General features: G+C 38.5%; 1 protein-coding gene across 3 annotated transcripts in view; it reads right to left on the minus strand.

The window, feature by feature from the left end:
- MYO1D (myosin ID) overlaps nt 1–25,580 on the minus strand; it is a 352,561-nt gene that overhangs the window by 180,822 nt on the left and 146,159 nt on the right. For all 3 annotated transcript variants that reach the window (XM_067021776.1, XM_059047839.2, XM_067021775.1), the window contains 2 exons: nt 24,980–25,146; nt 15,451–15,658 (listed from right to left, as the gene is read on the minus strand). In XM_067021776.1, the coding sequence (XP_066877877.1) occupies nt 15,451–15,658; nt 24,980–25,146 (375 nt within the window). The remainder of the gene's footprint in view (nt 1–15,450; nt 15,659–24,979; nt 25,147–25,580) is intronic.

Genomic DNA, 25,580 nt, shown 5'->3' on the forward strand with positions numbered 1-25,580 from the left:
TGTGTGTGTGTGTGTGCACACACGCACGTACGCACGCACATGCCTGCAGGTGTAGGTATGTCTAGAATTAACAATGTGGTTAAAAAGGAATCATACTGAACATCCTGTTTTGTAACATATATTCTCACTTAACATTTATCATGAGCACTTGATGTTATTAAATTTCTTTATATTGTCACTGTTAATGGCTGCTTAGTTTTCTATTGTAGGGATATACCACAATTTATATGACTCACTTCTTAACATTTTTCTCCATTATTTTCCACTTTCATGAGAAATACTGAAGAGAAAATTCTTACAACTGGATTTTTACATGAATTTTCAAGAATTCCCTTAGTATAAATTTCTACAAGTATAATTGCTAGATTAGAGGCAAACCCAACTTTTAGATTTTTTGGAAACATATTGCTAAACTACTGTCCAGAAAGTTCTCGCCAATTTACTCCCATGCCAGTAGTAAACATATCATCAACAACACTGTGTAGGATTAAAAGAAAAAAAAAAACAAACCCTGAGTATTTGACAGGTGAAAATATGGTTGTTGGCTATTTTTCTTTTTTTTTGGTGGACTGATTGTCTATAGTTTTCCTCAGTTTTCTAGTGAGGTATTTATTTCATTTCTCTGGAAGGACCTTTTGTACATTAAAGGTATTTATACTCTGCATGTGCTGAAATGAAAAAGATCGAGTTTAAAGCCACTACGTCTCCCCATAAAGAGAAACTGAATGCTCTAAATATATGCAATAAATAATGATACATTTCCCAGAACATGTTGAATATTTCATAAACTTTTTTTTTGGTTAGCAAAACTTAATAGTCCAAGCAGAATGTGTATAAATGTGCCATGACAAAGATATAAGCAATTTCTGACACACTTAGATTTCTTGGTGCTATAGCAAGAAAAAGACTTAAAGTAAACCTCAACACCATAGCCCTTACACTTAAACCACATATATTCTTTATACCTAATGGGATATGAGAATATATTTTGTCACCATAAAGGGTCTTGGCTTAATGAAATATGTGGCAAAATTATGTACTTCAGAAAGGCCTTTTTAAAAAGGCAGTTTTGAAAATCATCTTTTTGGGGGGGTGATATTTTACGTGAAATACCAGCATTGCCACCAGGTAGTGAATACCCATTATGATATTTTCACCGTTGCCTTTAATGTGTCACCCAATTACTTCCAAAAGGATCGGAGGAAACTTACATAAAAGGTACATAGACAAGGGGGCTTCCCTGGTGGCACAGTGGTTAAGAATCCGCCTGCCGATGCAGGGGACACGGGTTCGAGCCCTGGTGCGGGAGGGTCCCACGCATCGCGGAGCAACTAAGCCCGTGTGCCACAACTACTGAGCCTGTGCTCTAGAGCCCGCGAGCCACAACTACTGAGCCCGTGTGCTACAACTACTGAAGCCCATGCGCCTAGAGCCCATGCTCCGCAACAAGAGAAGCCACCGCAATGAGAAGCCCGCGCACGGCAACGAAGAGTAGCCCCCACTCGCTGCAACTAGAGAAAACCTGTGCGCAGCAACGAAGACCCAATGCAGCCAAAAATAAATAAAATTTTTTTAAAAAGGTACATAGACAACATAGTCACCCAACTGAGGATAAAAGAAGGACAGGTAGGCAATGGGTGGGTCTCAGTAAGAAGGGTGACAGTCACACTTGAAAACCCAGCTAAGAATAATAGTTCCTGGATCTGAGTACAAATCTGAACCATGAGCTTCCTGGAAGCTTCAGCAAATGGGAAACTTAATGAGTTGCATGGGTTTCATCATTTAATAAGATTGGTAATTAAATATTCCCTGCACCCAAATACGCTTTTAATTTTTAAACAATAATTTTTGTCAAGGAGGAAGAAAAATTAATTGCACAGCAGTGATTCGATGGTATTTTGTTTGGCTTGTCTGTCTTCCTCCAGCCAAGCTTTTGGTGTACACCTCCTATCTGTAAGATCTTTCATTTGAGTCTGGCATGGCAATCCTCACTGAATTGTTCACAAGTTTTTAATTTAATGTAAATACCTATTCATTGAATCACTTCCCCTTCACTAATTAATTCCTTACAAAGAGTCAATCTCTTGAGTTCCCAGCAATTAAAAAGAAAAGTGCAATGAAAATGGAGCCACTTATTTTTTTTTCCTTCTGCCACCTATAGGGGCCAGAAAATGTTGTCATGGTGACAACAGCTGCTGGGCTTTGAGTGACAGGTCTCAAGAGAGAAGTGTCTTGGAAAGGGAAGATCTCAAGTTTAAAAAAAAGTGGTGAGAGAGAACCAATGCAAGCTCTTTCACTAAGCATGGTGGGAGCTCAATTGAAAGGTGTATTTAACTAGCAAAGAATAAAAGAAGTATTTCCCCCTTTCTTTCAACTAACATAGGAAATGTTTTCCTTCCAAAGGAGAACAGATTTCTTTTAAGCAAATCTCAAGCATATGTACATATCTTGGCATAATTACATTTTAAAATTGGGATTCACACTGATGCACCAAATTGGTTGCCTTAGTAATGAGATATCACCCGGGCAACGGATTTGCTGCTCTTTCAGGAGAGCAAATCATCTGCTTCCAACTTACAGGGGAACTGGCTGGGGAAGGGGTGGCAGTGGCTTCTTATTGGCAGTATTTGAGAGGAGATAAATAAGAAACAAATTATTTTTGACGTGTCATCATTATTTTCCAAATATGCTTTTATCTTTTTTATTCCTCAGTTGGGTGGGAGGAGGAAAAGGGTGGGGAGAGGGGGTAGGGAAAAATAGAGAGAGAGAGAGAGAAAGGATGCTCTGTCGTTCTAATGTTAAATTTTTGCTGAAGCATTTTTATTGTTCGAAAAGGGCTTTGCATTTGTCAATGTGTAAATACTAAATGGCATCAGGTATTGGCTTACATTATAAATCAACAGAAATTTTCTCCACGATAATAAAAATCAATGACTTGTACTGAATAATGTTATTTTATTAGCACTGCTTAGGAATATATGTAGGGGTAAGGCTTCAACATTCAATAATCATTTATTAAATGTCTTATCAATGATAAATACTCTGATTTCTTCATTAAGAACATACATACTTTCCCATACCTACGTTCATTACCATATTACCATGATTTACCAATAAATGTTCAACATACTTTCTTCCTGGAGGATTCTAGTACTTGGTGTGTTTTTCTGCTCTTCCTGTACTCTGACTTTCATTCTGATCATCTTTAACATGCTGGTTATTAATAAACCAGTGATCTCCCAACTGCCAGATTAAGTGGGCACTTTCAGTCCTTTATTCTGTTGGATGATTCTATGTTTGGCACTGCTGATCATTCCTTCTTATTTGAAATATGTTAGCTTCCTCTGTTTCCCTGACTCGTACATCCAATATGCTGGTCATCTTGACCTGAATGTCCCAGAGGCACTTTGAACTATGCCCCAAACTATTAAGTTCCTCCAAATACGCTCCTGCCTCTGCACCCCTTCTCTCAAGTTGCAGAGACTTCGTACAGTATAGTGTGGAAACAGAATATTGTAAGCCACAACCAAAAACAAACAAACAAAAACCCCCATCAAATCAGAGGCTGCCAGCCTTTACTAGCAGTTATGAACGAGGAACCGTGACAGAATGGAAATTGTGGACCCAGGTGCTTTGAGAAGACAAATCCAGAGCTAGCTCTTTACATCTTGTTAGATAAACAGGGGAAAGGTTAGTAAATATTTATAAACTTGTGATAAAGTTGAGCTAAATTTACTTCTGTCATCATGAGTGGCATGGCTGCCATGTATATTTGCTTCCTAATTATCCTAATTTCTAAGGAGGGCAAAGAACTCTCCTGTAACACTGAAAGGGCAATTTCAGTCATTCCAAGGACTAAGACTAGTATACGTTATGGAAAACAACATTTGTTTGATATTTTTGTAGAAAACTTTGTTCCCTGTTTTTGTCATAGGAAGTTTAGTTTACCCACTAACCTCAGTGACAATTAACCTGCTATCACATCAATGACCAGCTCCAATGAACTCAACCTGTATAAATGGTTTATGAAACACAGATTAAGATCTGTCCTCCCTACAATGGACTTTCAAGTAAAATGTGAACCTAACAGAGTTGTTCTCCAACTTTTTGGCATCCCTCCTCCTTCCAAAAAGCCTTCTCTCCCGGCTCAGGTGGGTGACTCTTCTCTGAGCCCACCTGGCAATCATTACCTACTCAACAGTGTCACAATTACTCTACTGCACTGGGTGGGTGCTAACACATCTCCCCTTCTGACTCGGTTGTCAGCTTCCTCTGGATGGAGCCCTGTCTTGTTCGTTGTATACCCCTATTCAGTAACGAACGGACAAATCCATGCTTATTACTTATTTAAAATACAATGAGTGCCCTTCTCCCACCCAGCCACACATCACAGTGTTGGAAAGGACATTAGCTACCCGTTCCTTTTCACCTCCTACTGAAAAGACATACTGTCAATGGTGGTCATTTGATCAAAGGCACATTTTTCTTTCTGTCTTTCTTTCAGTACTAGCCAAGGTCAAGCGGTGTACTTTTGACCATAAATATTCCCCATGAAGAAAGCAGTGAGTGGAGTGACACTGGGGGCAACCTCTCTTGTCACAGAGCCATGCCTCCCCCACCCTTCCTGTAATTCAGCTTATGCTTTGTCCATAGTCACCCAGACACACCTCTCCCAACCCACTCCTGGCTCGAAAGTAACTTTTACCACAACAAGTAAAACTCTTCTCCTGCAGCATGTATTCTCAGTAAAAGAGAGTCACTGATCACTTTTCATCACCGTACATATGTCAAGAGCTGAGTCATACAGGAAACATCAGTGTTTCCTTCCAATCGTAATAAAGATATATCTTAGTTCACATACTCAGCAGCCAATGACTCAGACATCACTAGGGCCAAACCACCTTCTTCTTTCTCTCTGAGCAGGATGCCATCATCATCTTTGTGGCTGGTTTTATAAACTTTTCTTCAACAGTGTGAGTCATACCTGTTTCTCCTATAAGGAGTGCACACTGAATGATGCTACTGTGGTATAAGTGAATAGTGGTTAAAAGTGTGCAGAAGGGGCTTCCCTGGTGGCGCAGTGGTTGAGAGTCCGCCTGCCGGTGCAGGGGACACGGGTTCGTGCCCCGGTCCGGGAAGATCCCACGTGCCGCGGAGCGGCTGGGCCCGTGAGCCATGGCCGCTGAGCCTGCGCGTCCGGAGCCCGTGCTCCGCAACGGGAGAGGCCACAACAGTGAGAGGCCCGCGTACCGCAAAAAAACAACAAAAAAAAGTGTGCAGAAGCCTGCACCACTGGGTTCCAATCCCAGCTGTGGGGTCCACTACTGGTGTGACCTCCAGCAAGGCACTCAGCTATTCAAGCGGCTTAAGTTCCCTTTCCTATTAGATGAAAAATACTGACAGACACTCATTCACAGAGTTCTTATAAAAGATTTAGTTAATATACGTAAAGTGCTCAGAAGAGTGCCTGACACTCAGTAAAGATTAGCTACTATATTCGTAGCTTTTTTTTTTTAATTTAAGGGCAAAAGTAATCATTTTCATATGAGAGAATTATTTTGCTTTTAGTCTGAGAAATAAAACACTTGACTGGTTTCACAAAGAAGCCAGTGAGTTTTGTTTGAAAATAATGTGAAAGCCCCATAGCTTCATGCTACTACTTGACAAAGTTTCACAATAAACAATACATCAGGGAATAGGGGCAAATGAATAACTACACCTATACAATCTAATTTTCAGATAATACTTCTATTGACACTTCTTCCGTGGTTGGTTTACAAAATTATTATACTCAGACCTATATTAACCTTTGCGATTACTTTTAATTAATAGTGATGATATTATTCTCAGTTTCAGAATTTGCTATTTTCATTATATGTTTATGCTTTTATGAGCCACTCTTTACTCTTCACAAGATCTTTCTTGTGATTGGGACTATAATATAACCCAACAATAAGAATGTAAAGTGCTGGTGACCTAAATGGGAAGGAAATCCAAAAAAGAGGGGATATATGTATATGTATAACTGATTCATTTTGCTGTACAGTAGAAACTAACACAACATTGTAAAGCAACTATACTCCAATAAAAATTAATTAAAAAAAGAATGAAAAATGCGAATTTAACAAATAAATACAAGAACATAAAAATAATATTAAATTATTAATTGGGAAAAAACAACCAGGGCAGTTCTTGTGATACATGAGCCGCCTTTTTTTTTTTTTTTAATTTTTAAAAATATTTACTTTTTTATTTCTGGCTACACTGGGTCTTCATAGCTGCACACGGGCTTTTTCTAGTTGTGGTGAGCAGGGGCTGCTCTTCATTGCGGTGCGCAGGCTTCTCATTGCGGTGGCTTCTCTTGTTGCGGAGCACAGGCTCTAGGCGTGCAGGCTTCAGTAGTTGCAGCACGCGGGCTCAGGAGTTGTGGCACATGGACTTCAGTAGTTGCAGCATGTGGGCTCAGTAGCTGTGGTGCACGGGCTTAGCTGCTCTGCGGCATGTGGGATCTTCCTGGACCAGGGCTTGAACCCATGTCCCCTGCATTGGCAGGTGGATTCTCAACCACTGTGCCATCAGGGAAGCCCTCTACAGTTCCATCTTGAACTCCACATAAAATTAGAAATGACAATCACATATCATTTTAGCCTACATTTTGAGTATTTTATTTCACTAACTTGATGTCTTTTCCTCCTTTCTTAGCATTACATCACCTGTTCTTCTCGTTCACATCTTTTCCACACTTTCTCCTCCACTCATTTCTTTGTTCTCCCCTGTCCTGCCTTTGAGATTGCACCAATTTTGTTATGACCTAATAATCAAGCCACTACTATCCTTTCAGGCAGACACCAGACAAGCAAAAATAAAATTCTGGGAGCCAGGTGATCCAGGAGGCTGACTGATCTGAACATTGATGGAATGAAGCTTTTATATTTCCCATATAAACATGTCTGTAATTTCACATGACTATAGTAGAAGATTGACAACTGATTTCAGATTCGAGGTTGACTATGGACCCCACAGCTCATGTGTCATGGGTGCTACAAGCTGTGAGCCATATTTAGGATTGAAATAAAACCCACAAAAACTCATGGCATGGAGTGTGGAGCAGGTCAGAGGCTACCATAATTTAAATGTTCAAAGGGCTGGCAGCTCTGGCTGCTGGGGAATTCGGGAGTTATAATTGTGATCTCAGGGTGACCACAAATTGCTTGGAGAAAAATGATTAGAGCCTGAAAATATTATTTTAAGAAAGAATATCTATGTTTAGTAGCCTTCAGTACATGACAGAGGAGGGGCCTTGGCCTCTTAACTACAACATGGCACACTGGAAAGGATAAGTCTATTCCTAGAGCTAGGATCAAAGCTGTGAGATCTGAATTGGCCCAAATACTTAACATAGTGACCAATTAAGATGTCTGTCTATAATTGATTATAGATGCCCTTTAAGAAAGAGCCAATTCCCCCAAAAGAAGACACAATTCACAAAAGCATCTATTTATCTTATGGGTGGGTCAAGAAAGCCACTCTTCAAAATCCATCACCTCATTCCATATTTGTTGGCAATGGCCACACAAAAGATGAAGTCTCCCGGTACTTTTCTATCTTCCTTTGAGAATCCATTTTTAATATCACCTTATATGATGATTTTGATCTTGTCCTATGATACTCTAGGATGAGAACATACATTTAAAACTATACATGCACAAAAAAAATAAGGGAGTTTCTTGAGGGGTTCTGTACCTTACTCCTTTTCTTTCTTTTTTTTTTAATAAGCTCTCTCTCTCTTTTTTTTTTTTTTCGTGGTACGTGGGCCTCTCACTGTCGTGGCCTCTCCCGTTGCGGAGCACGGGCTCCGGACGTGCAGGCTCAGCGGCCATGGCTCACGGGCCCAGCTGCTCCGCGGCATGTGGGATCTTACCGGACCGGGGCACGAACCCACGTCCCCTGCATCGGCAGGCGGACTCTCAACCACTGCGCCACCAGGGAAGCCCCTCTCTCTCTTTTTAATATTTATTTATTTGGCTGTGCCGGGTCTTAGTTGCGGCATGTGGGATATTTTTTTAGTTGCAGCATGCAGGATCTTTAGTTGTGGCATGTGGGATCCAGTTCCCTGACCAGGGATCGAACCCAGGTCCCCTGCATTGGGAGCACAGAGTCTTAACTGCTGGACAACCAGGGAAGTTCCCCCACTCCTTTTCTGAGAGAGCAAAATATTTAAAACTAAATGAGTACAGAATATTAGAGAACCGTGATGCTTTGTAACTCATTTGGTGAGATATTTTCATTAAAAATCAGTTAATGGGGGCTTCCCTGGTGGTGCAGTGGTTAAGAATCCGCCTGCCAATGCTGGGGACACGGGTTCAAGCCCTGGTCTGGGAAGATCCTACATGCTGCGGAGCAACTAAGCCCGTGCGCCACAACTACTGAGCCTGCACTCTAGAGCCTACGAGCCACAACTACTGAAGCCCGCGTGCCTAGAGCCCGTGCTCCACAACAAGAGAAGCCACTGCAATGAGAAGCCCACACACTTCAACGAAGAGTAGCCCCTGCTCGCTGCAAATAGAGAAAGCCCGCACGCAGCAATGAAAACTCAACGCAGCCAATAATATAAAATAAATAAAAATTTTTTAAAAAGGAAAAAAAATAAAAAATACAATGTTAAATAAAAATCAGTTAACGGTTAACTACCAGTTAACAGTGAAAACTATAGTCTTCTTTCAGGATCTCCCCAACCACACAACAAGTAAGTATCTTATTTTCTGGGAATTAATGAATACAACGTATAGAAGATGGATGTTAGGAAACACCAAATCAGGAAGGTACAGGATGAAGATGGAAAAAAGCTAAAAGGAAATCAGCTTGGACAGCTCTGCTGCACAACACACTTAAAACAATCATTACACATGTTGACAGCCCCAAGTGTTTGCTGCTGAACTGACTACTGATGTCTCAGCACCTCCTTGCTTAAAGCTGTAATTCTGAAAACTAGTTTCTTCAGTGCTGTCTAGAAATTCCACCTTATTTGATTTCTCATTCAAATGTGATGTAAAGAACACACACAAGCTCCAGTGTAGATGGTGTGTGGGGAAGTGAAGCAATTGCGTATTATGAAAGGAAGAGAAGATGATCTTAAAAAAAAATCCCACTGGCTACACAGCTTCATTTCTTTTAATTTAATGATGTAAACATGTGGTACCACATCCAGGGCTTCTTAGAAAATGATTTTTTTAAATATAGGCATACCTCATTTTATTGCCCTTCACAGAGTTTTTTTTTTTTTTTTTTTTACAAATTGAAGGTCTGTGGTAGCCCTGCATCTAGCAAGTCGATCAGGGCCACTTTTCCAACAGCATTTGCTCACTTTGTGTCTCTGTGTCACATTTCAGTAATTCTCACAATATTTTGAACCTTCTCATTATTTTTTTAACATCCGTAATGGAGTGTGATTGCTTTACAATGGTGTGTTAGTTTCTGCTGTATAACAAAATGAATCAGCTATACATCTACATACATCCCCATATCCCCTCCCTCTTGAGCCTCCCTCCCACCCTCCCTATCCCACCCCTCTAGGTGGACACAAAGCACCGACTTGGTCTCCCTGTGCTATGCGGCTGCTTCGCACTAGCTATCTGTTTTACATTTGGTAGTGTATATTAGTCCATGCCACTCTCTCACTTCATCCCAGCTTACCCTTTCCCCTCCCCGTGTCCTCAAGTCCATTCTCTACATCTGTGTCTTTATTCTTGTCCTGCCCCTAGGTTCATCAGAACCATTTTTTTTTAGATTCCATATATATGTGTTAGCATATGGTATTTGTTTTTCTCTTTCTGACTCACTTCACTCTGTATAACAGACTCTAGGTCCATCTGCCTCACTACAAATAACTCAATTTCATTTCTTTTTATGGCTGAGTAATATTCCATTGTCTATATGTGCCACATCTTCTTTATCTATTCATCTGTTGATGGACACTTGGGTTGATTCCATGTCCTGGCTATTGTACATAGTGCTGCAGTGAACATTGTAGTACATGTCTCTTTTGGAATTATGGTTTTCTCATCGTTCTCAGTGGTAAAAAACTGAAACCACTTCCTCTGAGATCAGGAATAAGACAAGGTTGCCCACTCTCACCACTATTATTCAATACAGTTTTGGAAGTTTTAGTCATGGCAATCAGAGAAGAAAAAGAAATAAAAGGAATCCAAACTGGAAAAGAAGAAGTAAGACTGTCTCTGTTTGCAGATGACCTTCTCAGTATTATTATATGTGTTATGGTGATCTGTGATCAGTGATCTCTGATGTTACTACTGCAAAAAGATTATGACTTGTTGAAGGCTCAGATGATGGTTAGCATTTTTTAGCAATAAAAGTGTTTTTAAATTAAGGTATGTACATTCTTTTTACATTTAATTTTACTGCATACTTAGCAGACTATAGTATTATGTGAACATAATTTGTTCATGTAATTTACTTTATTACAATATTCACTTTATTTGTGGTGATCTGGAACCAAACCTGCAGTATCTCTGAGGTATGCCTGTATTCAGGCAAAACATTCAGATTTTAGGTCATCCAGAAAAGGGATATTTGTAAGAATGAAAATATCCAGTGCTTCAGTGAGGCAAGCTCTTTCACTCATTAGTTGGTGGGACCATACACCAGCAAAATCTTTCTGGAAGCCATTTGATAACAGGTATAGAAAATCTTAAAAGTATGCATCTTTTAACCCAACAATTTTGTGTCTATGAGTTTATTCCAAGAAAATAATCAAGGATGTTTACAAATACTTAATAGTAGTAATAGCAGTAGCAGTAGTAATAACAACAGGTATCATTATTGAACTTGGTGTCAGGCACTACGCTAAGTAAACAGAGATGTGCCCTGCAATGGGACCTGTAAGAATGTATCAATGGAAATAACCAAACATCCAGTAATAGCAGACAGATTGAGGAAACTCTAGTAAATCATATTAAGGACTAAGTCAGTTATTACAAATACGTAAATAAGTGTTTACATGTGTAAAGTTATAACAAAAAATATTATACAGTGGTATGTTATGATTTAAATTTATGTATAATATTTAAAAAAATAACATTTTAAAACTATAAAAGGATGTGTATTTTTTCATGATTCTACATGAACTTGTATTGCTATTACTTATGTACTATAAAACCAATAAAATTCTTTGAAATCTAGAGGGTTATTTCTTTAAAAAAGGTATTTCTAGCAATTTCAAAAATCCTCTAAAATGTCAAGCATATGACCAAGTATATGAAGAGAAACAAGATGCACTACATGGATTATCCATAATTCTTGTTACCAAGTGGTTAATGGTTTAGATGGTGACAGTGGAGAACTAGAAATTTTTTTATGAATCAGAAAGCAACACAGTTTGTATCTCCTTTGCAGTCTTTGTGGTTATACAGTTTATTCTTTTAAGAACAATTAATTTTGGAGGTTCTGGTTTAGGCAACATCACTGATTCTTCCAACTTGACATTGAATCTCTACTAAGGCACAGAACAGGTACTGAAAGCCACGTTCTCACATGTTAAAACCTACTAAGATGTACTATAATAAACACAGTATGATTCTGGCATAGGAATTGACCATGGAACAAAATAGTGAGTCCTGAAATAGATTCAAGCATATATGGGCATTTCATGTTCGACAAAGGTGGAATTTCAATTTAGTGGAAAAAAGAGAGGAATTTAAAAAATAAATGGAATTGAATACCTGGAACAAAATAGAGTTGGACCCTTACATCACACCATGTACAAAACGAAATCCCAGATCTATAATTTTTTTCTGGAAGCAACTCAAAAACTATAAAGAAAAAGACATATTTCATTACATTCAGTGAAAAAATTTCACATCAGAGTATACCATGAACAGAATCAAATGACAAATGACAGCCTGGGAAAAATAGCTGCAACACATAAAGATAATAGCTCCCAGCAATTACTAAGAAAAGGCAAACAATCCAACAGAAAAATGGGCCACTGATAAAAATGAGTAACAGAGGAAGCAATCCAAAAAGCCAGTAAACACACCCTTGCTAGTAATCATAAAAATAAAAGATGAAATAGTAGAAACGAGGTAGCATTTCTTACTGATAAGAATGGAAAAACTTCACGCACTTGGTGTGTTACCTTTGGATGGTGGGATTTTAGGTGGTTTCCCATGGATTTCCTCATACTTTTCATTATGGTTTGAATCTGTTTTTACAATGAGCGCACTTTAATTATATAATAAAAAAGACAAAGCTAATTTTTATTTTAAAAGGAAATTTTAAAAATCAATTGTTGGGGAGTCTTGTTTAAAATAGCATCTCCTGATGCTGCCTCTACAGCTTCACACTACATTCCCATAAGCAAACAGAAAAATTGAAAACATGCCACATGGAAAGTCAGGTGACTGATGACCTCTTCCCAGAAACTGAAATTCTCACAATTTTATGGCCTGTGGAGTTGGTTCAAAGAACATAATCAGTAGATCACATATATCGTACTCTAGGATGGTCTGCCTGAGAATTTAGAGGGAGGTCATCCCCTACTCACTGCCTTATGGTTAAGAAACGCAAGATCTACACCACAGAGAAGACTGGACAGCTTTCCCTCCAGGGCGCAGGTGATAGTTTTTGAAGCAGCCATCCATTGTCTTTTAGAATCTCTCTTTTCTAGGTAGAAATTGTCATTTCTCACCAGAAAGCAAGCAGAGGTGCTGCAGAGAGGACTGAGAAAGGACAAGTCCTAGTAGGCGTGTATATCTGGAATTCAACCTTTTCTGTAAGAGCTGGGCCCTGGGGTGGGGAGGGACAGGGTGGGCTCCATCTTTGGCTGACAGAGCTGCAATAGGTGAAAGTCTGTGGGACACTGACAATTGTGAAAGAAGTAAACAAAATGCCGACGTAGATTTAAGAAGAGGATTCTACCAGCCAACAAGTGGAAAGAAAGTGAGTTCACGGTAGGGCGACTATTGTATAGTTTGTTACCCATGCTGGGACACTTTGAGAGTGAAAGGTTTCCTACTAATATTTACAACAGACCACAGTCAGAAACCAGGACTGTCCCAACCAAACTGAGACGCCAAGCCCTGACCCTGGTCAATGTCTTGGATAGCTATGAAGAAGAAAGACAAAGTATCAGATCTGCAAAAACAAAAAATCCCACTGGTAAGTAGGGAAGATCAAAAGTAAGGATTTGCGTGAAAATAACTTACTATGGCAGACAAAAAACAGAGATTCACCTCGCAAATTTACAAGCTGTCTTGAGAAAGAAAACAGAACAGAGTAAAAGCAATATTAAAAAAAACAATTAATAGAAGGAAACTGTTCTAAGATGAAACAGAATTTAGTATTCCACTCCAAAAGTTTTCCTGAGTTCTAGGAAAAATAAATGAACGAGACCAACACTCAGAAACATCTTGGCAATCGGAAGGGAACTTTTATAATCGGCACATGATATAATCTTTTACCCAGAAAAACTAATAAAATCAACAAATATGAATCAAGAAACGTTTCACTCTGGATGCAGTTAAACCAACATAAGCCAATATTACTTCTCTATAACAACACCGACACATAGAAAATATAATAAAAACACAATAATAAAAGCACCGCAGCTACAAAAACAATAAAATATCTAGCAATTAACTATGACTTCATAAGACCTCTCTAAGTCTAAAAGTCAATAAAATGATTTAAATAAGCCTATTCAATACTCTTCAGATGATTTAATATTATAAAAATGTTAATCCTTTCAAATTAACCTATAAATTCAATGCAATCCTAATAAAAAGTATTGTTGAATTTAATGAACTCAGTAAACACAGATTAAAATTTCTATTACAGAATAAAGGTCTATGTATAGAATAATCAACCTCAATTAAGAAGAGTAGAGAAGATGGGCTTATCCTACCATATACTAAAACATACTACAATAAACACTATGTGGCATTAGTATGAAAAGAGGCAGATACAAAAATGGAACAGAATAGAGCACTCAGAAACAGAATACATATATATGTATATGTGTGTATATATATATATATATATAAACTTCATACATAATAAAAGTGGCACCACAAATAAATAGAGAAAGAACAGATTACTTAGTATTTAGATGGTATTGAGAAAACTTGCTCACCATATAGAAGAAAGTGAAACTGGATTCCTAGAGAGAACCACATACATAGATGGATTCTGAATGGATTAAAGACCTAAATGTGAAAGGTAAAACTATACAGTTCTAGAGGAAAACACAGGATAGTACCTTTGTGACCGAGATACAAGGAAAGCCCTCTTAAATAAAATTCCAAGGCACAAAATACAAGGCCAAAAAAATCAAAGAATTTGATTATGTCAAAATTAAGGATTCTCTTCAACAAAGCACATTAGAAAGTTCATTAGAATGCCGACAGAATAGGAGAATATATTTATAATATCTAAAGTGAGTAAGAGATTAATGCCTAAAATAGTCAAGGAATTCCTGCTAATCAAAAAGAAAATGATACCAATTACAGGAGAAAAATGGATAAAAGATGTGAACAGCTTATAGGAAACCCCCAAAAGCAAACAAAGCATTTAATGAGATGCTCAAATTCAACGGTAATCAGAGAAATAGGAAGTAAAACAACAATGAGATATCATTATACTTAACAGTCTGGCAAAATTTAGGTACCTGGATGATACTGGTAAGGATGTGGGCACATAGTAACCTCAACATACAAACTGGTGATGTGCAAACTGGCAGAACATTCTGGAGAGGAGCCTGGCACTACTGACACCAATTAGGTCTACATATACCCAATGACCCAGCCACCTTCCCCCTGATGGATACCCCAAGGACATTCTCCTAGAGGAACACGATTTCTTTTTATATGCATCTATAATTTTTTTACATTAAAATGGTTCAATCAGAAGGTATGGAAATGGGTAAGAGGGATAAAAAGAAATACCTGAGTGACTGAATGAAATGAGAAGGGGCCCTGCACAGATCAGTGATGACAGGTACCATGGTCTTACGAGGACCGCTGAGTCAGCACCGCACACCTTGGCAAGTGCTGGCGGTGGCTCGTGATGGGTGAGGGAGGTGGTCTCACACAGGCTGGCCAAGCTGTTAAATTATAAGATAGAAAAAGTCCTTTATGCAGTTAAGCTGAGGGAAACAACTCAGTTAACTGCAAGAGACAAAGACCAGACTGCTTCAGACATCTCTCTGATTCTAAATACCAGAAGACAAAATAGCTTCAGAGTTTTGAGGATAAAATAATTTTGAGTTCACACAGCCCAGTAAGTTTTCCATGTGTGGAGGCAACAGAAAACACTCTTAGGATATACAAAGGTGCAAAAAATACGCCATCATGAATGAACATTTCTTGAATCAAAGAAAACATTCAACTCATCTTGAACATAAAAGTAAGGCCTTATCCTTATATATAAAATTACCTTTTGTAGAAAGAGGACAATCCTTACAAGCATCTGGGCACGGAGCTCTTCCAAGGTAAACAATGTTTGCGGTGTTCGAATGAAAATTTTGGTCTTCCCATAAGCTACATCATCCTGAAAGCCACAATGTTTAATCAGTTTCTTGACAGCCTCTTTGTCGGAAGGGAGGTCATGGTTGGGCCAGGTGAATTCAGAGATCATTTTGTACCTGGATGAAAAAAAGAACAGGGCACGGATTAAGGGAGAAAAACCATGTGGTATCAATAGATGCAGAAAAGCTATCCTATAAAATTCAAGATGCTTCATAGAAAGAACTTCTTAGCAAACTAGGAATAGGGATGAATTTCATTAGCCTGATAAGAGTCATAGGAAAAGGCTTCAATAAAATACAACACTCCTTCAATAAAATACAACACTCACTAAACAAGGATTACAAGGGTATTCCTTAATTTAATAAAAGCTATTTGCCAAAAACTTGCAGCAAATATTATTTGTAATGTGGCAACCTTGGAAGCATTGTCTTTACAAACAGAAACAAGAAAAGGATGCCTCTATCATGGGTTTTTGAACTGGTAAATGACTGGGGAAGGAACAAAACATTACTTATGAACAATATGACTCGCTTCAAAGGACATCAAGCAGATCTTCAGATAAACTATCATCACTAAAAGAAAACTAAGCACAGTTCTGCACATAAGGTCAATACACAGATCATCTGCAATTCTACATACAAGCAGCCAACAGTTCCTCAATACATGGCCCTCTCATAGGTGAGTTTACTACACACCAGCTTCTTTGTGAGGGTGACCGTGAGTCAGACAGTAGTCACAGAGACTCAGCCTTTTGTAGCCTAATCTCACGAGCGACATCCCATCACTTTTGACATATTCCACTTTGCTAGAAGCAATTCACTAGGGCCAGCCCACACTCACAGGAAGGGAATTACACAGGCATGAATACCAGTAGGTGGGGATCACTGGGACCAGCTTAGAAGGCTGCCTACGGCAGTGCTTTTCCTCCACCCTTGGTGCAAAGTTGTTTAATACGTGTAGTCAAATTTAGTAATGTTTTTCATATGCTGCATCTGAATTTTAAGTCATAGTGAGAAAGGCTTTCCTCACATTCAGGTTACAGAGTGATTCACCTACGGGTTCTTCTAGTACTTACACGTTTTCATATTTTACGTTTAGATCTCTGATCCATTTGGAGTTTATTTTGATATGGATCCATATGATACGGATCCAACTTTTGACAAAAGGCTATTTATTTCCGATATTATTTCCTAAAACGTCTGTCTCCCTCTGATTTAATACGCCATTTTATCATATGCTAAATTTTCATATGGCCTTCAGTTCATTTCTGGGCTTTCTGGTCTGTTTCATTGCTTCGTCTGTCCCCCTGCCCCATCAGTACTGCAAATTTCTAATTATAGATGTTATAAGTATATTTTAATATCTGGTGGTCTCTTTTCCTTCTTTTCCTTTTTAAAGGTATTTCTAGATATTCCTAGGTGTTCATTTTTCTATATGAACTTTAGAATCAATTTGCATAGTTCCAGGGGAAAATAATCACAAAACAAATGAATCCTTTCTGATATTTTTATTGGGTTCCCATGTTAAATCCATTAAATTTAGCTATGATGTTGAGTTGTCTTATCCAAGAACAGGGGATATCATTCCATTAGTTCGAGTCTACTTTCATGCCTTTCAGGAGTCTTCATGTTTTCCTCCTAGGGCTGTACACATTTCTGGTTAAGATACTATGTATCTAAGGGGCATCTGATCCCTTCTTCTTGATGTCTCTCTCTCTTCCTGATTTCCATCTTAGTTTCCACAACAGCACACTCTCCCTAGCTTCCTTCTGTCTCTCTGGATATCTCTTCTCAATCTCATTTTCTGGCAACTCCTCATTACTGGACCCCCAAATGTTGGAGTGTCCCAGAGCTCATATCAGGCCCTCTTCTCTCTATGTACAACCTCCCACATCGCTTCACCTATTCCATCCACTTTCTTTTTCAACTCATGCACTTATTATCCCAAGCCCAGCTCTCAGTCCTGAGCTTCAGACTCACATATCCAATGCCTATATAGACCTAAAGGCATCTTAAATTCCTCTTTCAGTCCTTCCTACCTCAATGTACTCAGTTACTAAAGCCAGAATCCTGGGAGTCATATTTGATCTCTTCTCTTCTCTATCATTCCTTCTAATCCATCATCAAGTCTATTGACTCCACCTCCAAAATATATTTAAAAGTCAACTATTCTCATCTTTACTGCTATAATCTTAATATAAGCCACCATCAAGTTTACTACAATAGACTCCTAACCTGTTTTCCATTTCCTCTTCAATCCATTCTGCATATTTAACAGCCAAAATAGTATTCCAAAAAGCCTCACATCATTTTTATCTTTTACTGCTCTCCTGCTTTCATTATTCTACTCCAGTCACCTTGGCCTTCTTTAGGGTCCTGTAATGCAGTTGCCCCTTTCTTGCTTTGGAGACTTTGCATATGCTGTTCCCATTGCCTGGAATGCTTTCTAATCTACTCTTTGAAAAGCTGAGCCTCTTTATAGTCTTTTTTTGATTTTCCTGCATCAACCATCAACCCTCACCCCCATTATTCCTCTCTAGGGCAGCCAGATGGGTTTCTCTTCCTCACACGATTCATTACAGTTTGTAATCATACTGATTTGTGTGTTGGTCTGTTGAATGTCAGTCTATGGGTAACACAAAGGCAGGAATTTTGTTTTGTTCCCCACTATATGCCATGTGCCTATCGTGTTGTCCACCATACAATGAGGAACGAGATATCTACTGAATGAAAGAATGGAAGAAAATACATTCAAAAGTCTAGTCACTTGCCAGATAGAGACAGAAACAGAAACCAAAGAGTTCTAATATGAAGAGAAAGGTAATATTAAGCAAGGTCATGTGAAAACAGGAAATAAAATCTAAAAACTTCCAAATTCATTATAAAACTATCGATAGAATAAGAGTCAACAGGGAGTAATGGCATTTGTTTAAAGTTTTAGGCATGTTGCAGAAATTAGAAGCAATCCTACTGCCACACTGCTCAGCTAACACATCAGGGTAACGGTGCCCTTCCTTTCTTCCTGATGGTCAAGGGCATGCCCCAAGTTCTTCAGCAAACCAGCATCCTGAACTTGCAAATTAAAAAGCTAAATTCATCTGCTTTCTGACAACTAGTTTTACCTCCCTGAAAGACTTTAGCAGCTGTTAAGGTTATCAGTACATTTAAAATCCTTCTCTCTCTTTTTCAATAAAAGAATGAAAATGAAAGTGACAAGTAGAAATTTAGGTTCAAAGCTAGCTTACAAAAAATCTGCAGAATCTAAAAGCACAAACTCATTGCGGAAAATATTACTTTTTCTCCCACCAGGACTGAAAACATTCATCCAATGTCCTACACACCTTCCATCCTACCCCATGTCCCACTGTTAATTAGTTCAATCAGTATGACAATAAAATAAAATGTCAATTTTTCAATGTGAACAAACTCATTTTATGTAAAGTGGCAGATAAACACAGCCTGCAGAGGAGGGACACACCATCTTCCCAGATGCACATCCCACCATCTCATCCAGCACTCTTCCTAGATGACTCTAGTAGAGAGGACCTAATCTCGACTTAGTCATCAGCTGGAGAGACTTCAGTCTTTCCACAATTCTGTCTTTTAAAGGGCAAGTTTGACACTTCTATTGTGATTATGAATATGTTTCAATTTTATCAACTTCTCATTTAATGTTTTCTATTAGTTGTGCTTTCGCTTTGTTGCTTTCTACCCTATTTTCTCTTGGGCAGACTGAGTTTTCTTTATGCCATTTTATACCTTCCTCTGATAAAGCCGCACATTCAGTTGGGAGGTGGTGCACTGTTAAAGACGATAGGTTCAGGAGCCAACTGCCTGAGTTCAGACACGGCTATACCACTACTTGGCTCCGTGACCTGAGGCAAGTTCCTTAACCTTTCTGTGCCTCGGTTTCCTCATCTGCATAAAATGGGGGTAACACACTCTCCTCATCTGGTTGTCAGCTTTACGGACAGACTACATGCAGACTGTTTAAAACAGTGCCGGGTACCTATGGTGTGAGCACTTCACAATGTCAGCACTATTATTATTATCATTCTGAAAAACTAAATAAGTAAAAATTTATTTATGTAAAAATACATACTTTTTCCTGTCTAGTTAATTAACATCTATATTATTCCCATAAGGAGTACAGAAGTCTACTTCTCTATATTTCTCACTACTATTTTAATTTTTGTTGCAAATGATTACTACAGACTTCTTTTTCCCCCTTACAATCAATAGTTGTTCAGATTTCACAAAAAGTTTTACCTACTTATTTGTTCAATGTTGCTTTTTATTTTTTCTTTCTTTTTTTTTCAATGTTGCTTTCTTGCATTCCATATTTTCTTCCTGCATTTATTCTCCTTTTTGTTAAAGTATATCCTCTAGAGATTTTTCAGAGGGTCTATGACCCTCTCAGAATAGTAAACTTTCTGAGCCTATATATGTCAGAAAACATTTTTATCTTGCCCACACTCTTGAATGATAACTTGGCATGGAATAAAATTCTAAACATAAACTTCATTCCCCTTCACTATGAAGATACTGCTCCTTTGTCTGTTTACACTGACTGTTGCTAATGAGAAGTCTGATGTCAGTATGAGTCTCATTCGCTCACAGGTAGTTTGCCTTTCTTCTTGGGAGCTCTAAGCATTTTTATTTATGTCTAACATTCTGAAAGTGAACATAATGTACTTAAGTTTCATTAAAAAACTTCATATGTTTTACACTCAGTGTATTCTTTCATTCGGACCCCTAGACTCTTCTTTCCTTCTGGAGCTCCAATTAGATGGCTTTTGGCCCTCCTGGATCAACCTTACATGCTGCTTGACCTTTTTTTAGTACTTCCCATCTCTTTTTCTTTGTGATGAGATCTGGAAGTAGTCTTCAGCTTGATCTTCTAGGCTCACTAAGTTGTTTAAAAGAAGTTTAGTTAAGAAAAAAATTTTTCTAATTGTGGTAAACTTTATGTATAGTAAAATGCATACATTTAAGTTCACGAATCAGTAAGTCTGAAAAATGTGTACACCCGTGGAACTGACATGCCAGTCAAGATACAGATCATCTCCATAATCCCCAAAAGACTTCCCCCATTGCCCTTCCCCCTTTCCAGTCAACCCCCAACCCAGAGCAAAGCACTGCTCTGATTTCTATCTGTTCTTAAACTTCATATAAATGGCAGCATCAAGAAATTACTCTTTCACAACTCCTTTTCAGCATAATGTTTTATTCATCCATGTTGTTGCTGTATTAGCCATTCATTCTCTTTAATGCTGATTAGTAACCATTGTATGATTACACTACAAATTACTGACTCCTTCTATTGATGGACAATTCACTCTTTCATTGTGCTTGATCTGGTTTTCATTTTCTAAATCTCTAATTAGTTCTTTTTAATAACTACCTGTTCTTGTTTCTAACTTTGTATTCCTATTTAGGACCATAATTCTCTCCTTTATCTCTTGGAGAATATGAAATAGGTTTATTCTAATGTCTTTCACTCCTTGCTCTGGTCCCTTGGGGGTGCGGTTTTTTATTTGTTGAGCTTACTGTCTCTTTTTCATTGGTCTGGCCTTTCTCAGATGTTTGTTATCTCGTCTCCTTCCCCAGAGTCCTTCTATGTACGTGTACATCTTGGCCTTTGTTGGCCTCTTGTTCGGTGGCTACTTTTGCTTCCTGAGTCTTGGACAATATACCTATGATATCTCCGTTACAGTTGCTGAGGTGGTTACTTGCACTGGTCATTAACCTCCCGGTGCGGCAGCTGGGTAAACTCCAGCACAGTAGCTGAGATGCTTCCTGAATGGCAGCTCAAGCCTCACAAGGCAGTCTTTCCTTAAAACTGTGACCTTGGCTTACTTCTGGGTCTTCATGTCTGCTTCATATTGTATTTAGGAGTGATTCACATCTTTAAGGTTCACTGAGAATCCCCCTTTTGATTCTATAGTGTGGCTATGCATTAACGTGGCTTTAAATACACATATTTTATATTATTGGGAGATGTTCTGGAGTGGGAATGGGAGATTTAAGCTTGTACTCCTAAGACCATCATATTTGAAATTCATAGGTTCTTTTTAATCTTTTCTATTTTTACATGAGTATTAGAAAACAGAATCCAATCCTTATAGCATGTCTTTCATGCCAAAAAACACACCGAACATCTTGAGTTGAAAGTAAAATAGGTGCATAAAGAGATTAAGAGTGAGGATATGCACTTGCAAAAGTCCCTGTCCCCTCCAAATCAAGCTTGCTTATTCTCTTATTTCAAGTTCTTTCCATGGCTTCTATTTTCATGGTGTCATGATAATATATTTTTAGTTAGATAAATATATATTTTAGGTAAATATACTTTTAGTTCAGCCCCATCCTATAGTTACCCATTCCCACCCTGCTCATTCTAATACTTAACTTCTGCTGATCTTGTATACGTGACAACACAAAAATCAATACTACAATCGAGTAATTGCTAGAATTCTGAGTAATGACAAGGGACTAACAATCTTCCTATTAATATAATCTGACACTGTTTGAAGTCAAGACTCAGAATGAACACATCTCTACTCATGACAACACTCCTACTCTACAGCCTCAATTAAAAAAAACCCAAATTTAAAGAACAGTATGATTTCAATAAGGAAGATGATCAGTTTTGATCAATATAAAACTGTTTCAATTTTCTAGGCTATTCTGCTGTAAAGTTTTATTCATTCCAAGAGTCTCCAATTAGTGTAAATCCCTTTCACTTCTTCACACAAGTAGTTGAACACTGGTGGAGAACAACAGACAGTACTCAGTGGTGTCACTGTACACTTATAACCTAAAATGTCAAGTGGGCGCTCAGATCTTCCTAGCAGCAAAACTACCATACATACCTATGCTTTCCCACTCTCCAAAATGAGTATTTTCATTTCCCCTCCAACCTCCTACACCACATCTCCTAATCTTCACTCTCAGCTCATGACCTTGCCTCATACTTTATTGAGGAAATGGAAGCAATCAGATAGGAACATCTTCATCTTTGCCATCATCCAAGCTTTGAGGCTTCCTGCATCTGTATTCATATTCTCTGCCTTTCATCCTGTTGCTAAGGGTGAAGCATCTCTGCTCCCATCTAAAGCCGACAAACCTTCCACTAGTGCTTGGGATTTCATTCCTTGCCTTCTCAAGGATGTTATTATTACAATTATCTCCCTCCCTCCTGTGTCGCTGGTTTCTCCCTCTGTTCTGAATCATCCCCACCTGCATACAAACATTTCCTAGTATCTCCTTGACCTCACATTCCACGCTGGCTGCTGCTTCTATCTTTCTCTGCTCTCATTCATAGCACACATTCTTGAGTTGTCCAGAGACATCCAACTTCTCACTTCACTTCCCCATCCTGCTCAAATGGGGCTCTGTCCAGCCTTTTCTCCTTTGACCTCTATGTTGCCTGGTCTAATGGTTAAGCTTCTGCTTTTATCTTACTTGATGGCACAGCAACACTTAATATGATAACTGTACTTTTCTTCTTGAAATGCCATCTTCTCTTGGCTTCTGTGACATAACCCTCTTTTGATATTTCTTCTATCTTCTTGGCTGCTTCTTCTCTTATCTTTGCTGGTTCTTTCATGTCAGACCACAAACCTAAATGTTGGCATGGGCCTCCTCCTCTTTTCTATCCAGTTCCAAGACTTTATATACAATCTGTATATCAATAACTCCAAAATTTCTATTTCCAGCCTGGACTCTTCCCAGAACTCCAGATTTGTATGGCTAATAACTTACTTAGTATTTCTACCTAGACGTTTAGTAGCCATTTCAAACCTAACACAGTCAGGAGACAATCTTGATACCATCTTTGCCCCAGTTCCATGTCCTCCTCCTCAAACTTCTCTTCCCCAATCTTTCTCACCTCAGCAAATGGTACCATGCTTACCCAGATGCTCCAGCCAGAATCTACTTGTTACCCTTCATCCCTCTCTACTCCTCTCTCATCATGCCAATCCATGAGCAAGTCTAGTCCACCTTTCCACAAAACACACCCTGAATCAGTCCACTACTCTTGGATCTACAATAATTCCTTGTTCAAGGCACTCTCGTTGAGCTGCCTCTCCTGGCTTCCTGCAATAGCATCTCTAAATGTCTCCTTGCTTCCTATTCACACAGCAGCCACAGTGATTATCTTAAGACATCCATAAGATTGAGTTGCTCCCTGCATAAAATCCACCAGTGGTTTTCTACCACACTTAGCCAAAATCTAAACTGTTCAGTCTGGATTACAACATTCAACATGATCTGGCCTATGTCCATCTCTGATCTCACCCTACACCACTGCCCTGTCACTCAGCATCCTCCAACCACACTGGATGATGTTTGGTACCTAAAACACCACTTATTATTGCAAGAGAGACTTTTCTCTGCTGTTTCCTCTGCTCCACCTGCTCTTTTCTTTGACCTTTGTATGGCTGACCCCTTCCTGTCATTATTATCTCCTTAGAGACTCTTCTCACCAATCAATATTTTATGTATTTGTTTATTCATATTTTGTGGAATCTGCAATCTACAACATAGGAAATGCTCAATAAACATTTTAAAATAAATGAATAGATGGAATTTAAAACACTATTTTTATGATACCAGGTGTCAACTATCATTATTGTTAGTAACAACAAATAACAAAAGCAATGATACCTTACATTTATTGAGTGATTAACATATGCCAGGTACCATTCTAAGTACTTCACATGTATTACTTCATCCCCCAGCAGCCCTACCAAGTAGTTACCATTATTATTCCCATTAAAAAAAAAATTAATTTCCCCCACTTTATACATAGGAACCTGAGGCATGGAAAGGTTATATGATTTGCCTAAGGTCAAAAAGCTAAGAAATGGCAAAGCCAGGATTCAATCAGTTAGAAATTTTAGGGCCTCCATGATTAACTACTCAATATTTTATTATTATTATAGCTAGCAATATCAGTAATGCTAAGCAGCATTAATTGAACATCTATTATGTGCCAGGCACCTAGCCTTTTTACTTTGGTTAATTTAATCCTCACAACAAAAGGCTTATGAGGTAGTGTTACTATACTCATTTTATAGATGCAGAAGGCGAGTCAAAGAAGTTAAATTTCTAGCTCAAGGTCGTGCAGCAAATGAGTAGCATAGCCAGGATTCCAACCCAGCTGTGACTCCAAATCCTTATTTTTTCTCCTATACTACACGCCCCCATTTTCCCCATGAAGAATAAAATTTTTCCCCATGGTCCATAAACCACAGACTCAAGGGGACTCCTGCCGATTCTGGTAAGGTCTTTCATAGTTGCAGTTTCCTCAACTCTTCTGTTCATTCAACAAACATTTAGATTGTCTGATAGGAGCTGATGCATGGTTAAACATGGGGAGAACTCCATAATTCTCAGTGTGCTAGCAGGTTTCCTTGGTTAGTCTATTCTCACCTGTGAAGAAACTTCTCATAGGTCTGGCGGAAGGCGAACCCTGCCCGACGCACCCTCACATTTTCCAGGAGTCCAAGATACTCTACTTGATGCCGGCAGCGTTCATCGTCAAAGATCTGTGGGGACTTCTTGTCATTGGGTTTGATGCAACGTACATAATATGGTTCCTAAAGAAATGAATCAGCAAATGATAAGTTTCACTGGAGAAAAATCCTGGACTAAAGACATTAACATGTCATTAGTGTTAGCTGTGTCAAATTAAGCTCTGTGACTCTCATTTCTCAGGCATAGACTTACAAAAAAATTCTTCCTTTCCCTTCAACTTAAATTTCCCTTCAATTTAATGCCTGGAAATTCTCAGGCATTCAGTTAAAATTTTGTATTATTATATCGTAGGACTCATCAGGAATAGTAGAAGGGATAAAACTAGGGTGTAAACAATTGAGACATGTAAACATCAAGTTTTTGTGTACTTAACAGAAACATGGTTAAAAGTAACAGGAGTAATTTAATAGAAAGAGGCAGAAGCTGTGGTAAAAATGCATTGTTGAAGAATGTAAAATAATTGGCACAGCCCTGGTACAAACTAAGTGCTCCTTTC

Source organism: Kogia breviceps, chromosome 19, assembly GCF_026419965.1.
Source record: "Kogia breviceps isolate mKogBre1 chromosome 19, mKogBre1 haplotype 1, whole genome shotgun sequence".
NCBI classification, from domain to species: domain Eukaryota; kingdom Metazoa; phylum Chordata; class Mammalia; order Artiodactyla; family Physeteridae; genus Kogia; species Kogia breviceps.